This window comes from Rattus norvegicus, chromosome 14 (genome assembly GCF_036323735.1).
Source record: "Rattus norvegicus strain BN/NHsdMcwi chromosome 14, GRCr8, whole genome shotgun sequence".
NCBI lineage: Eukaryota > Metazoa > Chordata > Mammalia > Rodentia > Muridae > Rattus > Rattus norvegicus.
This window is the reverse complement of record NC_086032.1, coordinates 91,161,008-91,179,222: the sequence shown is the minus strand read 5'-3', so window position 1 is coordinate 91,179,222 and position 18,215 is coordinate 91,161,008. Positions and strand designations below refer to the sequence as shown.

Here is an 18,215-nt window from a genome sequence, read left to right as displayed (position 1 = left end):
GTTTTACAAACTGGATAAGCATATACATATAAACATATACACATGTGAATTTTGATCTTTATGAGTCTTTTAGACTATATATGTATGTATATATATATAAATATGCTAATATTCCTATGAGTTTTGATATTTGACAGAAAGTGTCATTTTGGTTGGCTAAAGTATGTGATAGCAGATTTGTCTTGTTTTTTAAATTAATGAAAGAAAACACAGCATTTTCATGCCTCCCAATCTGCTAGGCATTGCCAGAGTGCTGAGGCCTATTGGCCCCATTCACTAACTCATCGCCAACCTGCCACAATAGAATTTCTCACACAAGTACTATCCCTTAAGGAACACCATTGTCCTGAACAGGACATGCACATATATGGCCACTGTAGCCATCCTGGGAGATTCTGGTTGGGGATTTGGACAGACCGGGGCTGGGGAGAAGCACACTTTACTACAGTTTCTATTACACATCATCACTCAGTACGGTCTTGCGATGGTGACTGCACCTTAGAGATAAGCTGTGATGAGAATGCCCACTTGGACCACGTGGGAAGTTCCACCTGTTATCTTTCAGGGACTTGTTCTGGCTGTGACCTGTTTCTGGCTATCGAGCTGCCCTGTTTCCCATCTAGAACAACAGCTGCTTCGGGCTTCCACCTTCCCCGTCTCTGGTGCCACCCAACTTAACCTTCATCTCCGTCACTTTAATGCATCCAATAGGAAGTGCTTTCTTGAAGAGTAAATGGGAGCCTTGAACATTGGTGTCATGCTCACGGGCATGATTGTTCGTCTTAAAGCACATGCTCTCCAGGGAAATCTGTGCATCCACAGCTTACGGCCCTGGTCGGACAGCCTAACCAGCTGTCTATGGAGACTTAGCCTGATGCCAGTGAGAGATCTCTCTTGCTTTGTTCTCACCTTTCTACGGTGTTTATCTAGTGTCAGGAACCTCTTATATATCTCTGATCAATCCATAGGCAACGCCTTTAAAAATATATTACCAGCTTGAGGCCTAGGTTGGGGCTGTGAAATCTGAGGCCCTACTACACCGCACAGCTGTTAGACAGTAGCAGGAGAAGCTGCCTTTCCAAACAATATGGTTCTGGAGGCCGGGTCATCATAACTCTTCTTTATGAGGTGGCCTCGGTCCTGTGACCAGTCACTTTCTATCCAGGGAGAGAAACGAAAGATTCAGCTTGCTTTCAATCGGTCATTTTCATGGCCAGTGTAGTGTCTCTTGTGTGATAGAAACATATTTTCTTTGTTTATCTATGGGTTTCTACAGTGTTGTCAGTTTTAATATATCCTTGTCATATACCATTCAACTGCGAAACTAATGTACACTAGAACCAGACATGTTATCGCATGCCATAGTTTGGATATGGTATTAGTTTGTGGTGTAAGATTTTTCTTCCTTCCTAGTTCTACACCGAGTAAGGGGTTTGATGTGACTTATAATTATGTGCGTGCATGTGTATCTGCACAGCTGCATCATGTAAGTCCTTCCGCTTGGTTGCTGTGTGAATCAGAGCCCACTAATCTCCTAGGCTAAGCCTCTCTTGCATGTCATTAAGTGCCCAGGCCTGCCCAAACAGGACAAAAGCTTTGCTTCCTGCAGGACGGTTTAAGCATCACTGGGCTCAGCTGTGGCTTTGTTGAGTGGAGAGTGCGTTTCATACATATTTTTAAATGCATTGACTTTTATGTGCTTCTTTAACTTAGATATGAAGCCACACATCATTACACCAAAACATGAATGGATGTTTGCTGGATCTGGGTTAATATACTCACGGCACTTTGTCAGATTCCACAAGGGAATATTTCCACCAGTGGTCTAGAGGTCTGGCTGTCCTGCAGTTTGATCTGGGAAAATTGATGTTTCTACCCTTTACAAAAAGACCTCTTGTTTTTGTTTAGTTTTTCTCCACTCTGTCATATCTTCCTGTGTTGGGAGAGAAGGGCAGGGTAAGTGAAAGCCTAGAATAGGCAAATAGGAGAATATAATCTTAAAGAGGAAATGTTCTGGGACCGCAATGAAGACAACTGAGTGGCTAAGGGCACTTACTGCTCTTTCAGAGGACCCGAGTTTGGTTCCCAGAACATGGAAGCTACTCCCACACATCTGTAACCCTAGTTGTAGGTGATCTGATGTTCTCCTTGGGCCTCTGTGGACAGCAGGCATGCACATGGTACACAGGCATGTATTACAGGGACACACTCACACACGCGAAACAAGATAAGTTGTTTTAAATCAAATACAAAAGAAAGAAAAAAGCGATGACCAGACTCCCTGAAGATCAGGTTCAAACAGTAACCAAGTCTCTTTCACCGTTGCTTCATGGTCGAGGAAAGAACAGGGGTTTCATGATTTAATTAGCATTTTTACCTTACTCAGACCTCCTACGGCAGACTGGTTTTGCAAAGATGTCACAGCTCTTAGAGCAATGGTTTCTGGTTGCACCTGCTGCATTTACAACTTGAAGTAGTACACATGTTCGGGGAGTCCAAAAGGAGAAGCATTGCCAACCTCAGGTCAACTCTGCCTTTGCAGACTCCGTACCGAAGCAAGTGCAAAGCATCAGTCGCTTTCATACTGACTGTCGTAAATGACAGTATTGTAATTATTTTGGATTGGATAAAATTGCAGTTGAAGGTAACCTCTCCTATCCTTAATGCTGCTGTTGGCAAACACAAAGCAGCAGAGTTTGCACTAGGCCTCTGTTAAACGGCATCGCTATTGACCGTCCATTGATCCGGTTCTTTTCATCTCCCACAAGGAGGACAAAGCCACTCTCAGAGAGAAAAACGCTGCTTTAGTCGCTAAAAACCTGTATAAGAACGTCACGTGATTTCCTCTGGACTGGAGGGCTTTGAGGTAGCGCGGAAGGCTTTGATGGAAGTCTCGATGATTTTCTTCTTAGAACTAACAGATTAAAGGATTCAGTTAAGGTTTTAACAAGTGAAGTACTTAATCTCATGTTTCAAATGCTGAAAAATAATAGTACTCCTTCTCTTTTTTTCCTCCCCTCCTCCAGAAATGCTCAGGAAATCATCCCTTGGCAATGATGAGACAGATAAGGAGAAGAAAAAATTTCTTGGGTTTTTCAAAGTTAATAAGAGGAGCAACAGTAAGGTAGGTCACATGCGAGGGACTCTGGGATCTGAAGGAGTTTCTCACAGTGTTTCTACTGCACCTGCCTTGGGATTTTAAAAAGTAACTGTTTAGTGATACTGAATCTTCACTAGAGGCTTCAGGCAGTTATGTAAGGGAAAAGTGTTTTACGTTTCACTCACTGGTAGAGCTGAAAGCCTCTGGACTCCTCAGCCACATCCTGCCGGGTGCTCTCATTAGTACAGTGAGACTCAGTGAGCAGCCTCTGGGGATGGGAATGAGTGAGTCTTGCATTATTAAGTTTAAACATCATGGTCAGTGTCCATGCAGATGATTCCAGCTTTCCAGCTTAAAGTAGGAAGTCTGAAGGGGTTGCAGTCAGGATCACTTATATTTGTTCTGGAATTGCCCCATTTTCTGTAGTAAATTTTTTCTTTTGGTTTTGCTTGTTTGTTTTTGTTTTTATTTTTTTACCTTTTTTTTTTTTTGGTTCTTTTTTTTCCGGAGCTGGGGACCAAACCCAGGGCCTTGCGCTTCCTAGGCAAGCGCTCTACCACTGAGCTAAATCCCCAACCCCATTTTTTTTACCTTTTTAACATGACTGAAATCACAGAACATTATAATTGGTTTTTTATCTTGCTGTTCTTTGCTCAATAAGTATTCATAATAACGCAATATTTTGTAGTGATTTAAAATCATACTGCGAAGAGTTAAAATGAAGAGCTTTATTTATCTATTCAGTTTAAAGAGCCTCAAAAATCATAAACACCTTCCGGTTACCTGGCAAAGAGCACAATAACACCATTGTATTCTTTTAATAAGTGGAGCATCCGTTCCTTGCTAATAACTATGGCTCAAAAATACAAAGTTGAGGCTAAAGCAATAGCCCACTGAGTAAGAGGAGTGTTTGTTTGCTTTGCAAGCACGAAAATGAGTTTGTATCCCCAGCTCCTCACACAAATTCAGACACATGTATGTGAGACACACATATAACACACATACACCGATTTTACGAAGGAAAGAATAAGGTAAGTAATTGATATCCATGTCACTCTCTGAAGTGGGACAGGCCCTCCACCTGTGAGGCGAGGAAGTCTGTCAGCCCAGCCTCGTAGACTTGCACCTCTGTGCTGCATACACATCAGCCAGCTCTTTCCTTCAGAACCTGCACTCTTAGTATTACGACTTACTCTATGCTTGCTGGTGGTGGTGCTAAAACCTAAGGTGCTTTGCCTGGTGTCCCAGGCTACCCCCAGCTGTGGTGGCAACGGGCACCTTCTACTAGGCTGCAGCATGAACTTCTAGACACCGAAGAGCAAAACTCTTTTTATCTGTGGGGCTAGCACGGCCTGTTCTTCCTCCTTCCTGAAACCTTGTAATGGTTTTCTCATTCCGCTTTGTGAAGGATGAGGTATATAATTATATATTCTGTGCTCTTTATCCTGTTTTTCTGTGTCCTTTGAAAATCTGTGCTCAGAGTATGTCTCATTAGTGAGATCTTTTTATTCTTAAGTAGCTCACCACCCCCTCCTCCTGTTCTTCCCCTTCCTTTCCTTGGCCTCTTCCTTTCATGTCAAGTATAAATGAAATTAAAGAATCAGAATTCTTCAGGGCTCTTAATTGTGTTTTTGTTCCTGGTATTGTTTAGATGAACTTGCTGGGACTGTGTTTTCTCCCGTCCCCTTGGTTACCAGTTCATAATAAAACTCTTAATTCCCCATCCCTCACCTTAGATCTAGCTGATTCTGCAGCTCCCTCACTGAGAGGCAATCCCCAGCAGATAAAGCAAAATATAAGGGTAGGGAAACATTTGGTTTAGCTCGTAAGGTAACCGAAAGAAGCTTGGGGTTTAGAGACCCTCTAACTTCTTTAATTTTAATTGTTTTATTTATTTATATTCCAAATGTTGACTCCCTTCCTGGTCCTTCCTCCGAGAGTTCTTCACTCTGTTCCCCATCTCCTTTGACTCTGAGAGGGTGCTCCCCACCAACTCCATCCATCCCCCTCAGCCCTCTCACATCCCCTTCCCCTGGGTCATCAAGTCTCTACAGATATAGGCACATCCTTTCCCACTGAGGCCAGACAAGGCAGCCCTCTGCTACACATGAGCTACAGGCCATGGATCAGCCCATGTATGTTCTTCGGTTGGTGGCTTAGTCCCTGACAGCTCCTAGGGGTCCACGTTTATTGATGCTGTTGGTTTTCCTATAGGGTTGCCATTCCCATCAACTCCTTCAATCCTTCCCCTAACTCTTCCACCAGGGTTCCTGACCTCAGTTCAATAGTTGGCTATAAGTATCTGCATCTGTCTCAGTCAGCTACTGGTAGAGCCTCTCAGAGCACAGCCATGCTAGGATCCTGTCTGCAAGCCTAACACAGCATTAGTAATAGTATAAGCATTTGGTGGCCATCCATGGGATGGGTCCCAAGTTGGGCCAGTCACTGGTTGACCGGTCTTTCCTTTAATCTCTGCTGTATTTTTGTCCCTGCATTTCTTTAGATAGGAGCAATTATGGGTCAAAAATTTTGAAGCTGGGTTGGTGTCCCCATCCCTCCACTATCTACTGGAAGTGTGGAGACCCTCTACCTTTTGACAATGGGAAGGACTAGCACCAGGAACCCAGGTTCCATCAGGGAAAGAGTCACTGTTGATGCACAGTCTGCCCTGTTCATTAAAAGAATATCTCATTATGCAATAGCTTGTCTTTTCTGCCTTGGACTTTTAGGGTCATTTATCACTTTCTATGTACCTCATCTTTCATTTATTTCTGCTTTATTTAAATATATTCCTGCTCTACACATTATCCACTTACTTAGCCTTGTTGCTATTGGGTTGCTCAGTGTGTGTGTGTGTGTGTGTGTGTGTGTGTGTGTGTGTGTGTGTGTGTGAGAGAGAGAGAGAGAGAGAGAGAGAGAGAGAGAGAGAGAGAGAGAGAGATGCTTCCTAGCTCTTTGCCTCTATCCTTGCTATAATTAGAGATTTTGGCATGCTGAATGCATCCTTACCTGGTGAGAGAGAAGGTCATCATTGTCCATCAGTATAGCCAAACAGCTCACATCTTGATAGTTTAGTCCGTTCTAGTACTAGTAAATTCTAGAATGAATCCCTAAGTCCTTGATGTCAGTCCTCCATGCACATCGCACAGTGCTTAGCAAAGTGTGACTTTCAATTTCTTTATCCATCAAAAGCACTTTGAGTAAGTAACTTTATAACGGTTCTTATAATCCCGTGACACGGTGACAGACAGACAAGCTCATGCCTCAGTACGGCATAAAATCAGAGAATGGGGACTTAGGAAAGCATTCAAACTGAAGTTGCGTTCTAGTATGCTGCCTTTAAGGAAGAATATGCATAGGTGTCTAGGTGAGTGAATGTGTATGTTAATAATCTATATACTTTAATTTTGGTTGGGGCAAGTAAGGACAAATGCTTAATATTTTAATTTTTTAATGCATGCCAATTTTGTATCACTTTTGACATTACTCATTCTCTCAAACTAGTTGTTTTAAGAACATACCTAAATTTCAACCTCAGGTCTAATTGAAAGCACGAATTCTTGGGTTAAGTCCCTAGGTTCTCATTAGGAGGCTAGGGAATTGAATTTTCTAATTGGCTCTCCCTACCTGATTGTGCAGCTGATGGAATAGTATTGTTTGCCCTTTGTGGATAGAGAAGGAATCAGCTGTTTGTTCGGTAAATGGGTTCTGTGTATCTTCAATCCGTTAACTATGGAGCAATTAAAACTTCGCTATCTTTAAAACCTAGTTCACCAGTTGATTTGCTATTCTAACTTTGCCAGATTATAGTCACTATTATTTCTAAACTGAATATTTTTTTAAATAAAGAAATGATTTGGGGCAAAGAACAAAAAAATAAAAGAGGAGAAGACAAGTTTCTTCTCATGAGTTCTGGATTCAGTAGTTGATTTTGGCATGAGGGGGTGCTTTGGGTAGGAGCTGTTTCGAAATACCACTCCAGTTCCTAAAATGGAGGAGTGCGCATAGATTCTTCCCTCTGCCTTGCTTCAAGCTTGCCTGTGCTGGTTTTCTGTTTGCTTGTTTTGTTTGCTTTCATTTTTATTTATTTATTTTTTTTGATGTCTGCCATTGTAGCTGCTAAGGATGGCTGCTCTTGTTGGGCTTTATTTTCTTGTCTGAGTTGATGGTGGAGTGCATGTCTGTGTTCTAGGCTGAGCATCTTGGGCTGTCGGGCGCAGATAGCGACGAGGATCCCTCGAAGTCAGCGTCTGGAGGGGACTTGAACGTAAGTACTTAATCCAGCGGGTGCTTCTGCTAGCCAGGCAGCATCGCAGGTAACAAGAGTGAAAATTAGCTCCAGTCCATGCCATTGCTTCGTTTCTGTGTGCTGCATGTGTTTGCACGTGCTTGTTTGGCCAGTGTTGGGGATTTCAGCCTCTACTCGTCTCTAGTCCACTGAGAGTGCGCAGGAGAACCCTGCAACGGACTCCGTAGATTTACACTTTCTGAAACTTTCCCCACACACTACCAGACGTAGGCCGATAGTGGCCACTGGGATTTATTAAGCTCTGTAACTATACATTGTCAACAGAACCCAGGAAGAAATCTCTTAAATGACTGTTTTATTTTAACATTTCAAAATTGGCATCTAACATTATAAGTTTCCTTATAATGTTAAACACCCAAAACAGCATAAATCATTGCATCATATAAGTACTTATATTTTGAATACTTTTAGTAAAAGCCTGACATTTACCTCTAAAATTTATCTAGACAGCTGTAAGGAGATGGCTCAGTGCCTGGCATCCACACACAGAAATAGGAATGGCCACTTTGTGTGCCTATAACCCCAGCGTTGGAGGGTAGAGATAAGGAGATCCTAGAAGCTCGGAGGCCAACCAGTCTAGGTGAGAGAAGCTATCTCAAAGGAGAAAGGTGGGAATAACAGAGCAGGACAGACAGCACTCCTCTGGCTTCTGTTCACCATTTCACTATCCTCTACACACATGCACATGTGTACACGTGCATGCTTGCACACACAGATTACTTGGGCCAACTCTCCATGGCATTAACAATGCCGAGCTGACACTCTTAGTTGCACATCCCATCTCGTTCTATCCAGTGTGGTTTTGATACTTGAAAATATCTTTTAACAACTTGAAATAAAGTCTGATAGAGAAATACCCATCTACATTTTTTTCATTTCTATGATTATACGGCTTTAAATGAGAAAACATTTTCATAGATTGTTCTGTTTTCCTCAGACAGGATTTCTTTATGTAGCCCTGGCTGTCCTGGAACCCACTCTGTAGACCAGGCTGGCCTTGAACTCAGAGATCTGCCTGCTTCTGCCTCCCACGTGCTGGGATTGTGGACGTGCACCACCATCCCCTGGCTAGGTTAAGTTTCTATGACAATTTCAAGATAATTTAAAAATACAGAAGTTATGGCTATAGAATCATTAAACCAGAGGTGTAAATTTTTCTTGCAGACGTTTCTTAATAAAATGAAAGATGAGTTGTCTTTTGCCCATTTCACAGATCCTGAAGAGACTCAGTATTAGTTCAGTATATCTTTCCACATGTGCTGATGTAAACTGAGAACATTATGTATGAATTGTCTATAAGGGTGGAGCAATTTTACCACATCACCACTGTTCACTTCTTTGATGTCTTTGCACACAACACCCTGCCAAGCAGTGATCTATAATCAAAAATTATCTTCCAAATTTGTTCATGGCCAAAAGTTGAGAGCTATTAGATTTGTAGTCACACTGGAACAGTGACTTCTGGGAGGTATAAAGGAAGAAAAAGCTCTGTTAGCATTTGTCAAATGCTCATCATACTTACTCTTCTTTTGCCAATGGGTAATTTCTAAACTATATGTTTGAGAGACTTGAGGTCTTCGTACGTTCTACTAGGTTTGGCAAACAAACTCTTAATGATTTGTATTTTCATAGAGTGTAAAGTCTATTTTTTTTTCAGTCAAGAATATGGAATTTTATTTGAGAACAATCTTAGACTTGTTTTTGGTCACGGTCTGGGTTAGTGAAAGTCAGCTCATTCAGACTGAGGAAAATGCCTGCCGTCTAAGTTAATTGGTACAGCGAGCCCTTATTGTCGGCCTAAGAAAACGTCAAATCTACCTCAGTTACAAAAGTCCAATTACATCTTAAAGTTCAAGGAAATAAATGAATATGTGCCCCTGGTAATTGCGCACGTCTGTCCGCTGAGACGTACCGGTCTTCTGTGTGCACTTGAAAACACAAGTTACTGCTCAGACCTCACGAGCTTCCTCCTCTTGATGTCCTTATTTTAATGCACTGTGGAAACCAGACTTCCACCTTCATTATCGCCACCTCTTTCTGTCAAGTAAGAATGTTTGCAATTTGGAGGATTTAATGCAATTCCAGAAGCTCCCCTGAGCCCAGGGGACACACACTTGCTTATGTCTTTTCCCACACAAATCGCATCAGACTGAATAGAGTCAGCTAATGATTTTAAGGAGACCTCTTCTGCTGTAGTCTTAAGTATGTTCCTACGTGAACTAATTGCATCAGCCAGGCATTGTGTTTGCTCTGCTATTAAACAGACTTAGGTCAACAGAAGACGTTTTTTTGATGGCCATAAATGCATTACTCTTTAAGGCTTGTCTTTCATCAACCTGTTTTATCAGGGAAATGTTGAAAAATATCTTCTAATATTTCGCACACTCAATAAACAAACTTCTTATGTTTGAGCAGGGAAGCTATTATTATATCCAAGGTCTTGGCACCTCACACATATTCGAGCTATTCTATAACCAGGTAGTAACTCTTCCTACGTTAATGAGTGGTTAGCTTAATTTTGTAGTGAGCATTGCAACACTGTGTGAGCTCTTTTGACGTACGTAGAAACATAGGAATATAGTCATGATGTGCATGGCTGGCTGGCTAAGTGAGAATATGGATGGATGGATGGATGGATGGATTGAGAGATGGATGGGTGAGTCACAGATGAGAGAACCTAGGCAAAAACTTCATAGAAAATGTCCAAAGCATTTTTGAAAATAATGAAAGATCCTCGAAAATACATGTAACTGTAGAACTGCTTATGAGAGCAGAGGCCATACTCTTGGACAGGTTGTTCAGTGCCCTTGTTCCAGTTAGGTTTTGTTTTAGCACCAGTTAAATTAATTATAAAGTTAATTATAAATAAAAATTTAGTTGGAAAAAGTTAACACACAAGAAGATCCAAGAAAACCTGAAAAGCCTGTGAAATGGAAAGCCTCGCCGATCTTTCCAAGTAGGCTTTGCAGCTTTGAGGAGAATTCTAAGCGTGAGCAGTGGTGCAGCGGGAAAACGTGGAGTCAGTTGCAAGGAAAATACAGTACGGTCAGCTCAACAGCAAGGGCAGTGGGCATCAGTAAGTGGGGCTGGGAATGACCCCGAAGACAAATAAAACGTGTGCACATCTCACAGCAACCGCCAGAACAAATTCAAAGATCAGAAATCTACATGTTCATACTGAAACCTGGCATGTGACCAGCAAAACACACACACACACACACACACACACACACACACACACACACACACACACACACACACACACACACGTGAATACTTTTCTAACTGTGTCTCCCACCTCAAGTTTTAATTTGACTGTTGGGGGCAAATCTTGCATAGCAGCACGAAGAATAAAGGCATAAGAAAGCGATCCAGGGAAAGGGAGGGGCGGCGAAAGTAAACACCAGTGTGAGAGTTGTATAAAAACTGACAAACTCTGAATATCCTGTGGAGAAGGCATCTTTAAGGTGCTACGTTGATCGGAGTGCATAGACAGGGCAGAGAGAAAACTGATGTACCTGGCATATAAATTATTTGAAAATAGTTGAAGCTTAGTCATGAGAAATACCATTTACCCTTAGAGCAAAACTCTTTTATTACCTACTAGATAACAAAACTTCGGAGGTTTGCCCATCACCTCTGCTGGCTAATCTGTAGGGACTTACAAATGCGTTACTGAGCAGAATGTAAAATGCTATCGCATTTAAAGCGGAGAATAGTGTTATCTAGCCAAACTATAAGTAGATTTATTGTTTTACATCAGAAATCCGGCAAATAGAAATCTATTGGTCACAAAAGCTCCTTTGCCAGAGTTTGTGGTGATGCAGGAGGCCATTTTTGTGGTATTATTTGTAATAGCAGGAGCTAAACAACACCCAGGGGCCCTTCAGTGGGAGACTGAGAGGTTAACCAACCATGATTCAGTATGACCGAGGACTACAGAATTGTGAGGGAAGGAAAAGATGATTACCCACGGATGTGGAGTATTCTCTGGGATATGTGATTTCTATTAGAAAAATCCACGTGAAATAATATACTGTTAAAAAGGGATAATGTAAAACGAAGTCTATAACTGAACCTTTGATATGGTTAGCCATAGATTGTGAAAACAGTGGAAGCCCTAGGACTGAATAGCATCTAATGAAATGTCTGCTACCCAAGCCCTTCCTGACCTCCATGGTTAGCCTAGTTGTATGATCTCTGTTAAATCTTCCATTCACAGACAGAGAAAGACCCTACTTTCAGAGGTGGATTATTGATCAAATCTGTCAAACGTGTTGAGTGCCTTTGTGTATTTGGTACCCTTTCCAAAGGTGACAGAGCATTCCTTAGAACACCGTGCTACTATCTCTTGTCACTTTGCTGTTGCCCGCTAGCCTGCAAGTACACCCTTATCTGACCGGCAGGCAGGATCCAATTGCATCAGCAGTTGGGGTCCCAGGAGTCCTCACAGTGTTGTACATTTTCTGTTTTGAACAGTTGAAGGCAACTAGTCCTCCTCCAAGTAGTACTACATAGACTGAGAGACTACCAAATATATAGATCCAGTGATAAGCTACAAGTGATCCATCCCTTGATTTCAAGTGTTTCCAGGCCCTGTGGATGACTGTTTATTGCTTTACAACCTATGTGGTGCTCAGCACCACCCACGGGAAGCCTTCTGAGCACAGTCCAGTAGAACCTTATCAGGGAGATTGCAAAGATTGTTGATTGCTTTTTTTTTTTTTGAGAAGCTTTAAGTAGTACATTATGCCTATGACACAAACAAACAAACAACAGTATCAGTGTAGACAGATGGTGGTCTGTGTAACCCACTTCTCAGGCAAATTCAGCTTCTGTAAATCGAAGTTTACCTTCTTCCAAGATTTAGCTTCCTTTGTCATTTGTATCTCCTAAAATACACTTAGCACCTTGCTAATCCCTCCAAATGCTTCTCTTGAAATCCCACACTTTCCGGGAAGCTCCTCTTTCTATGCCCACGGAGGGGAATGTCAGAGAACTTGTCATTAGTGAAGGGACCCCGCGCAAGGCCCAGACCTCGTTTAGAGTCAGCCATGAGAGATAATCTACCTGTAATAATAATCCCCATCATCTGGTTAGAAACAGTTTCTATAAATGCACCAATCTCTAAAATTTATTAACAAGAGCCTTGCTGATAGTGTAGTCTTGCTTGCTACCATGAAGCCAAAGGCTTTTTGATGAAGTGTTAAAGAATCAATGATCAAAACATAAATAAAATTAAAATTACAGTTTATTCACTTGCTTTGTTCGGTTCACAGGAAAAGCTGTGATAGCATGGCATTGTCTCCCCTGTGTGGGCAGAGCCTCCTGTGTTTGTGGTGGGTTCCATATCTTGCTGAAGTCTCCACCCTCAGGCTCTGGTTAATGCCAAACATTTATGACTCCAGAAAATATCAAGGAAGCCCGTGAACACAGGACAACTGAGAAACGTTTGCTTCCATGAACGCAGGACAACTTAGGAACCGTTATTAGAAATACCATCTTAAAGAAATTCTGTCTTACTTCCCATGCCTTCCAGCCTGCCTTCCTTCCCAGCTGCCACTGGTCTCTGGGCAAGACAATGAACTCCCAGAGGTTGCCAGAAGCCTGTGTATGAAGCTGACTCCACCACATGGTGTCAGTGTTCCCACAAGTACGAGGAACCAGGCGTGTCCTAGCCTGGAAAAGCTCAAGAAGGCTGTTTCTGGAACATTCGCAAATCTCTCATAAGAAAATATACCCCGAGGGCTGTGCTTGTAGGGTAGAACTCGCTTTTGTTAGAAATCGATTTTGTATAAACTGTATCTTTACGTTATTTATCCAAAATTATAAAATGAATAGCAGATGGGAATTTAAAAATAATATTTTTATTCATTCTTTGAGAAATCTCATGCAGCATACAGTAAATTTTATCATATCCACCTCACTCCCCTACTCTAACTCCTCCAAAGACCACAGGGCCATCAATTGCTCTGAACTTAATCCCCACCTTAGTATTTTTACCCACTGAGTCCAATTTGTGCCTCTAGGGTGTGGATGAACAGACTGGGAATCCCATCAAATGCTTCTAGGCTCCAATGTTTCTTGTCACTTTGAGCCTTTCTTAGAGGTAGAGTCACTTTGACACACACACACACACACACAGAGAGAGACAGAGAGAGAGAGAGAGAGAGAGAGAGAGAGAGAGAGAGAGAGAGAGAGATTTGATTTCTTCCCTCTCTATTTAGCATCGCATGCTTAAAATTTTGCTGTGTTTCCATAAAGCCGTGATGAGGCTGGATGTGCTTCCTCTTATGGAAACAGGGCATCCAGCTCGGTGGAAAGCCCTTGCCTGGCATGCCAGACCCTGGGTTCTATCTGCCGTGCAGGCAGGGAGTCACTCTAGGTTGTGTCCGTTGGACGTTGGATTCTGACACAGTTCTCCGGCCTCAGAGAGTCTTCTTTCCCTGTGCTGGGTGGATTCAAAATCACCACCACCCAAAGTCTTTAGGAGAAGTAAGAGAAGCCGAGGAGAGGAGAGGGAGCACGGTGCAGGCTCTCAGCCATTTCCTGATGAAGCTCTGAGTCTGTCACTTCACTCCCTTCTACTCATACAGGACACCATTGTCTCAGGAACTGATTTCCTTTGGAAGTTTTTTTGTTTGTTTGTTTGTTTTGATTTGTTTTTTTTAATGGAACTAGCAGAAGAAATAGTGAATCAATGCATCTGGGAATTTTATGGCTTTCAGAAGACTATGTTACTACATTGATTCCCAGAAGGGCATGACCCTGCCAGAAACAAATACCAGTTCCTGGTGAAGCTGCCTAGCTTTGCATTCCTTTCCCATGGCTCAGTTGTGTAGCACTTACCCAGTAGAGCTCTGTGCACCTCAATCCACAGTGGGGACGAATTATCAAATAGTTTTTTTTCTTTTCTCTGTGTACTTGTGAAAAGTAATAATCAAAATGTTCTCATTAGACTCATGAGGTGACTTGGCATGTAAAAACACATTTTGCACGAGGACCCAGGTTCCGTTCCTGTGGCCCACATGGCAGAAGAGAAACGACTGTACAAGTTGTCCTCTGACCTCCATATGTCCCCCCCCATGAAATAAACAAATGGGAAAATTATATTAGAAATAGAATAGTCATATTATGTCCCTCCGAGAGCAACCTGTGGAAGCTACCACAGAGACATTTATGTTAAAGCTTCAGTGACTTCTCCTCCCAAAGTATTTGCACTGAGAGCTCAAATCAGTGCCCCTTATCTAAAATACTTGGCACAAGAAATATCTGTAGTATTTGTGTTTGGTTTTCTAGCTGATAGGTCTTGATTCAAAAGTTCAAAATCTGAAAGGCTTCACTGTGGGAGGTATAAGCATCATCGTGTCAGCGCCCAAACCGTCTGGATCAGAGTCGTTAGATTCCTAATTGTCCAATTAGAGATGTGTTTATCAGCATGTGTTACTGAAACAACATCTCTTAAGACAAGGAGGCTAGAAAGATGGCTTGGGCGGGGTTTGGGGGGAGGGCAAAGTATTTGCCACACAAGCATGAAAAGCTGAGGTCAGACTTGCCAGCACCCATGTTTTAAAAAAACGTGGCAATGTGTGCTTATAATTCCAACATTGGGAGGTGGAAACAGGAGGATCCCAGGGACTCAGTGATAGCCAGGTTCACGAGAGAGTAAGAGAACAAAATAAGGTGGAAAGCAATGGAGCTCTACTGTTCATGGGTGGTCTCTGCATGCACACCCACACATGTGCACATGTATGTCAAAGTTAGAAAGAAAAGTAAGACAGTCTGGGATGTAGCTTAATGATAGAGTGTCGGCCTGTCCTATTGTGTACGTGATCCTGGGTTCCATCTCTGTCTCTGTCTCTCCCCCCTTTTCTTCCCTCCCTCTCTCTCCCTTTCTCCTTCCCTCCTTCCCTCCCATTTAAAAAGTGAAAAGGTATATCTCAGGTCACATTTTGAAGGTTTCAATTCATAATTCATTAGCCTGCTGCCTTGGGGCTTATGCATGGTAGCTGCTCATAGGGAAAATGTGTCAGACTTGGTGGCCAGGAAGAAAGAAGAGAGAGGATGAGATTCAAGTACTCCCATCAAGGCTATTCCCCTATTTATCTAAATTGTCTTCACTAAGCCCCACTTGATGCCACCACCTCCTACTAAGAAGTAAGCCACAGGCTTTCAGGTGCTGCTCTACACCAAACAGTGACAAATGCTGGGCTTGTGATGCGTAACAGGGCCTGAAAAAGTGACTCACCATAGTTAGCGCTGAGTGGAAACAGAAAGCACAGAGTTTTAGCTTCTACTAAAAACCATGTTTAGAGGGATGTTGAGGGTAGAAAATGCCCCTTTTAAACACTAACTTCCTCTCTGTTCTTTTAAAGAATGATCTGATCTCTTGTCTTTCTCCCTATTCTTTAACAGAGGAGTTTAGAGCTTGGCTGTCTCTTGGCTGCACATGCATCAGTTTAAGTGGCTTCAGAATACCAGGGAGGGGTGACTTGCAGATCATTGGACCCATGGTCACTTCCATCCAGGAAATGGCAGTTCTATAATACCCATGCCTAAACAGAAACCTAGACTGCCCTTTGCCTCCCTTAGCTACTCTTCCACCCCCAACCATCATCAGGACATCCGCTTCCTGCAGGGAGCACATGGGACCTCACATTGGGGCACAGCTCTGTTGTCATCCTCTTGCCAAGGCTGATCCTCCTACTGCCCAGTCAGTCAGTCAGTCAGTCAGTCAGTCACCTCCTAACCTTGGGTTTGTGGTCCTCGTGCAGCTTCTCTACAGCTAGAGAGGTGCTCTCTGCAGCTCCCTTGACTCAGGGCCTGGCAGGTCTGGCTACCTCGGCAGGGTACTTCTTCCCTGGGCCTCCCCACTTTGCTAACCCCACCTCTTCTTACAGTGTTCCCACAAACTTCCAGTGCACATTTGCTTGTGCCTCGATCTAGATCTGTGGGGAGCCAGGCTACCTACACCGTGGCTTCCCCCTGAATATCTCGTCTCAAGTAATGGTAGAGTCTTTGTTCTGCTCATTGCCCAGCACCTATCCTATCCTTAGACCACTTGCTATCTTGTTCTAACCGTCTGGATTTATTTTCATTTTGCACCCTGAGAATAGTAGGCGCTGGGCCAGCTGTGCCGTGCACAGACTTTTTTTTTTATACAATGAGTTATTTCTTCCTGAAGATGTCTGATGTTTGGTTGTATGCCTGCCAGCTCTCTTGTCTACTTTCTCCCTAGGCTTAGCAGCCAAGGCAGATCAAGTAGGACAGTTGTGCGTTCGCTGGCAGTATCTAGCCCCAGCTTTTTTGCAGTTTTGGAGTGAGTTCATCTCTAGTGTTTGGGACCTTCTGGTATCCGGTGACATGGATGTCCACTCCTACAGCATCTTTCGAAGCTCCCAGAATCCCCTGCTGCCATTCTCTTCCCTCTTGGCCAGCTTTTGTTGTGACTTCCAGGTTAAATCATGTTCTATTGATTTATGTTTCCATCTTAAGTGAGTCGCATGTCCACCTTAACTCCTATTGTGACCACGCGGTGGATTCATGGCTGAGGAGACGCAGAGGTCCTCAGCGTCCTATCCCTGTGCGCAGGCTCCAGAGGGTCCTTCTGCACCTTAGAAATGGCCCTAGCTTCAATCCATACTGCTGAGGATGAACACAGCCACCCACCCATCTCCCACAGTTCACAGACTTAGTATTTAACCACATTTATGTTGTATCATCTCTTGTTAATCTCTGAGAATCACAGGAAATATGAATGCCGTTGCCTTCCTAAGCCCAGCACACCTCATCCTCCCCCTCCCTGAGCTCATTAATCCTCTGAAGCTTCATTCCCCCACCAAAGTGAGGAGATTTTTCAAACACTTATTCTTTAACCAGTGTCCATAAACAGTGCACAGTATTTTTATATAGTTTAACAAGTGAGAGCTCCTGTATTTAACTGACAAATGGAAATTACGTAACTCATCTGTACAATAGAATGTTCTTCTACAAATAGACTTTGAGATATAAGCTGAATCAAGGTAATATCTCTCTTAATATTACATATATTTTCTATGGTTAAAACTTGTAAATACTTCATCAGCACTTTGCAAGCATATGGAACATTGTTAAATGTCCTAAGTCTAGTATAATCGCCACGGTGTATGTCGGCTTTTCTGAAGCGATGATTTCCTTTGTAATGTCTGGTCTTGATTCATGCTATAAGAACAATCAATATTGATGGTGGAAAAGAATAACACCTGAAGGAAATAATAAAGAAACAGTGTAAACAAGAGGAAAGGCAGCCAGCCACCTACAATAAGCATTCACACAGGCGGGCCTCCCGGCACCTTCCTCCCTGTGGCCTCTGATCCAGTCTCACTCACTGGCATACTGACTGAACCTGTGCTGACGCTGTGGGCCTGAGGCCCTGGTACTGAGATGGAAGTCCGTTCTACGTGCTAGGAGTCCACTCCTTCATAGGGAGTGGGTTACTCCAAGTGGGAGAAGAGGGAGGTCTGAACATGTAAGCTCCAGTCTTCTCTTGAATTCCCACTCTGAGTCTTATCTGAGGGGAGCTTCAACTTAAGGGGACATCACGACTTCTAGTTCAAGTGTAGAAAAGTTGAAAAGAAATGGAGACAAAGGGCTAAGGAGTAAAATTTCCAGTTCTTCGGCCATACTCCTTTGTGATTTGGAAGCCTGCCCTTATGTGTTTAACATTGGCCACGATGTACATGTGTGTGCACACATGTGAGCATGCACCTGGGATGTATACATGTGTGGGAAGGGTGGTATTAATGGCTACTATTGGAAAGACACATC

At 42.9% G+C, this 18,215-nt stretch overlaps 1 protein-coding gene and 1 long non-coding RNA gene across 20 annotated transcripts in view; one reads left to right on the top strand and one right to left on the bottom strand.

The window, feature by feature from the left end:
* Positions 1-18,215, top strand: part of Cobl (cordon-bleu WH2 repeat protein) — a 232,552-nt gene that overhangs the window by 95,050 nt on the left and 119,287 nt on the right. For 12 of the 19 annotated variants that reach the window (XM_039092060.2, XM_039092053.2, NM_001401105.1 and 9 more), the window contains 2 exons: positions 3,027-3,124; positions 7,293-7,367. In XM_039092060.2, coding sequence (XP_038947988.1) covers positions 3,027-3,124; positions 7,293-7,367 — 173 coding nt within the window. The remainder of the gene's footprint in view (positions 1-3,026; positions 3,125-7,292; positions 7,368-18,215) is intronic. The other 7 variants (XM_039092058.2, NM_001401104.1, NM_001401102.1 and 4 more) reach the window with 1 other exon arrangement.
* Positions 1-18,215, bottom strand: part of LOC102553003 (uncharacterized) — a 63,037-nt gene that overhangs the window by 25,189 nt on the left and 19,633 nt on the right. Inside the window, exon 5 of the long non-coding RNA XR_005493423.2 lies at positions 1,783-17,650. This is a non-coding gene — a long non-coding RNA (uncharacterized LOC102553003). The remainder of the gene's footprint in view (positions 1-1,782; positions 17,651-18,215) is intronic.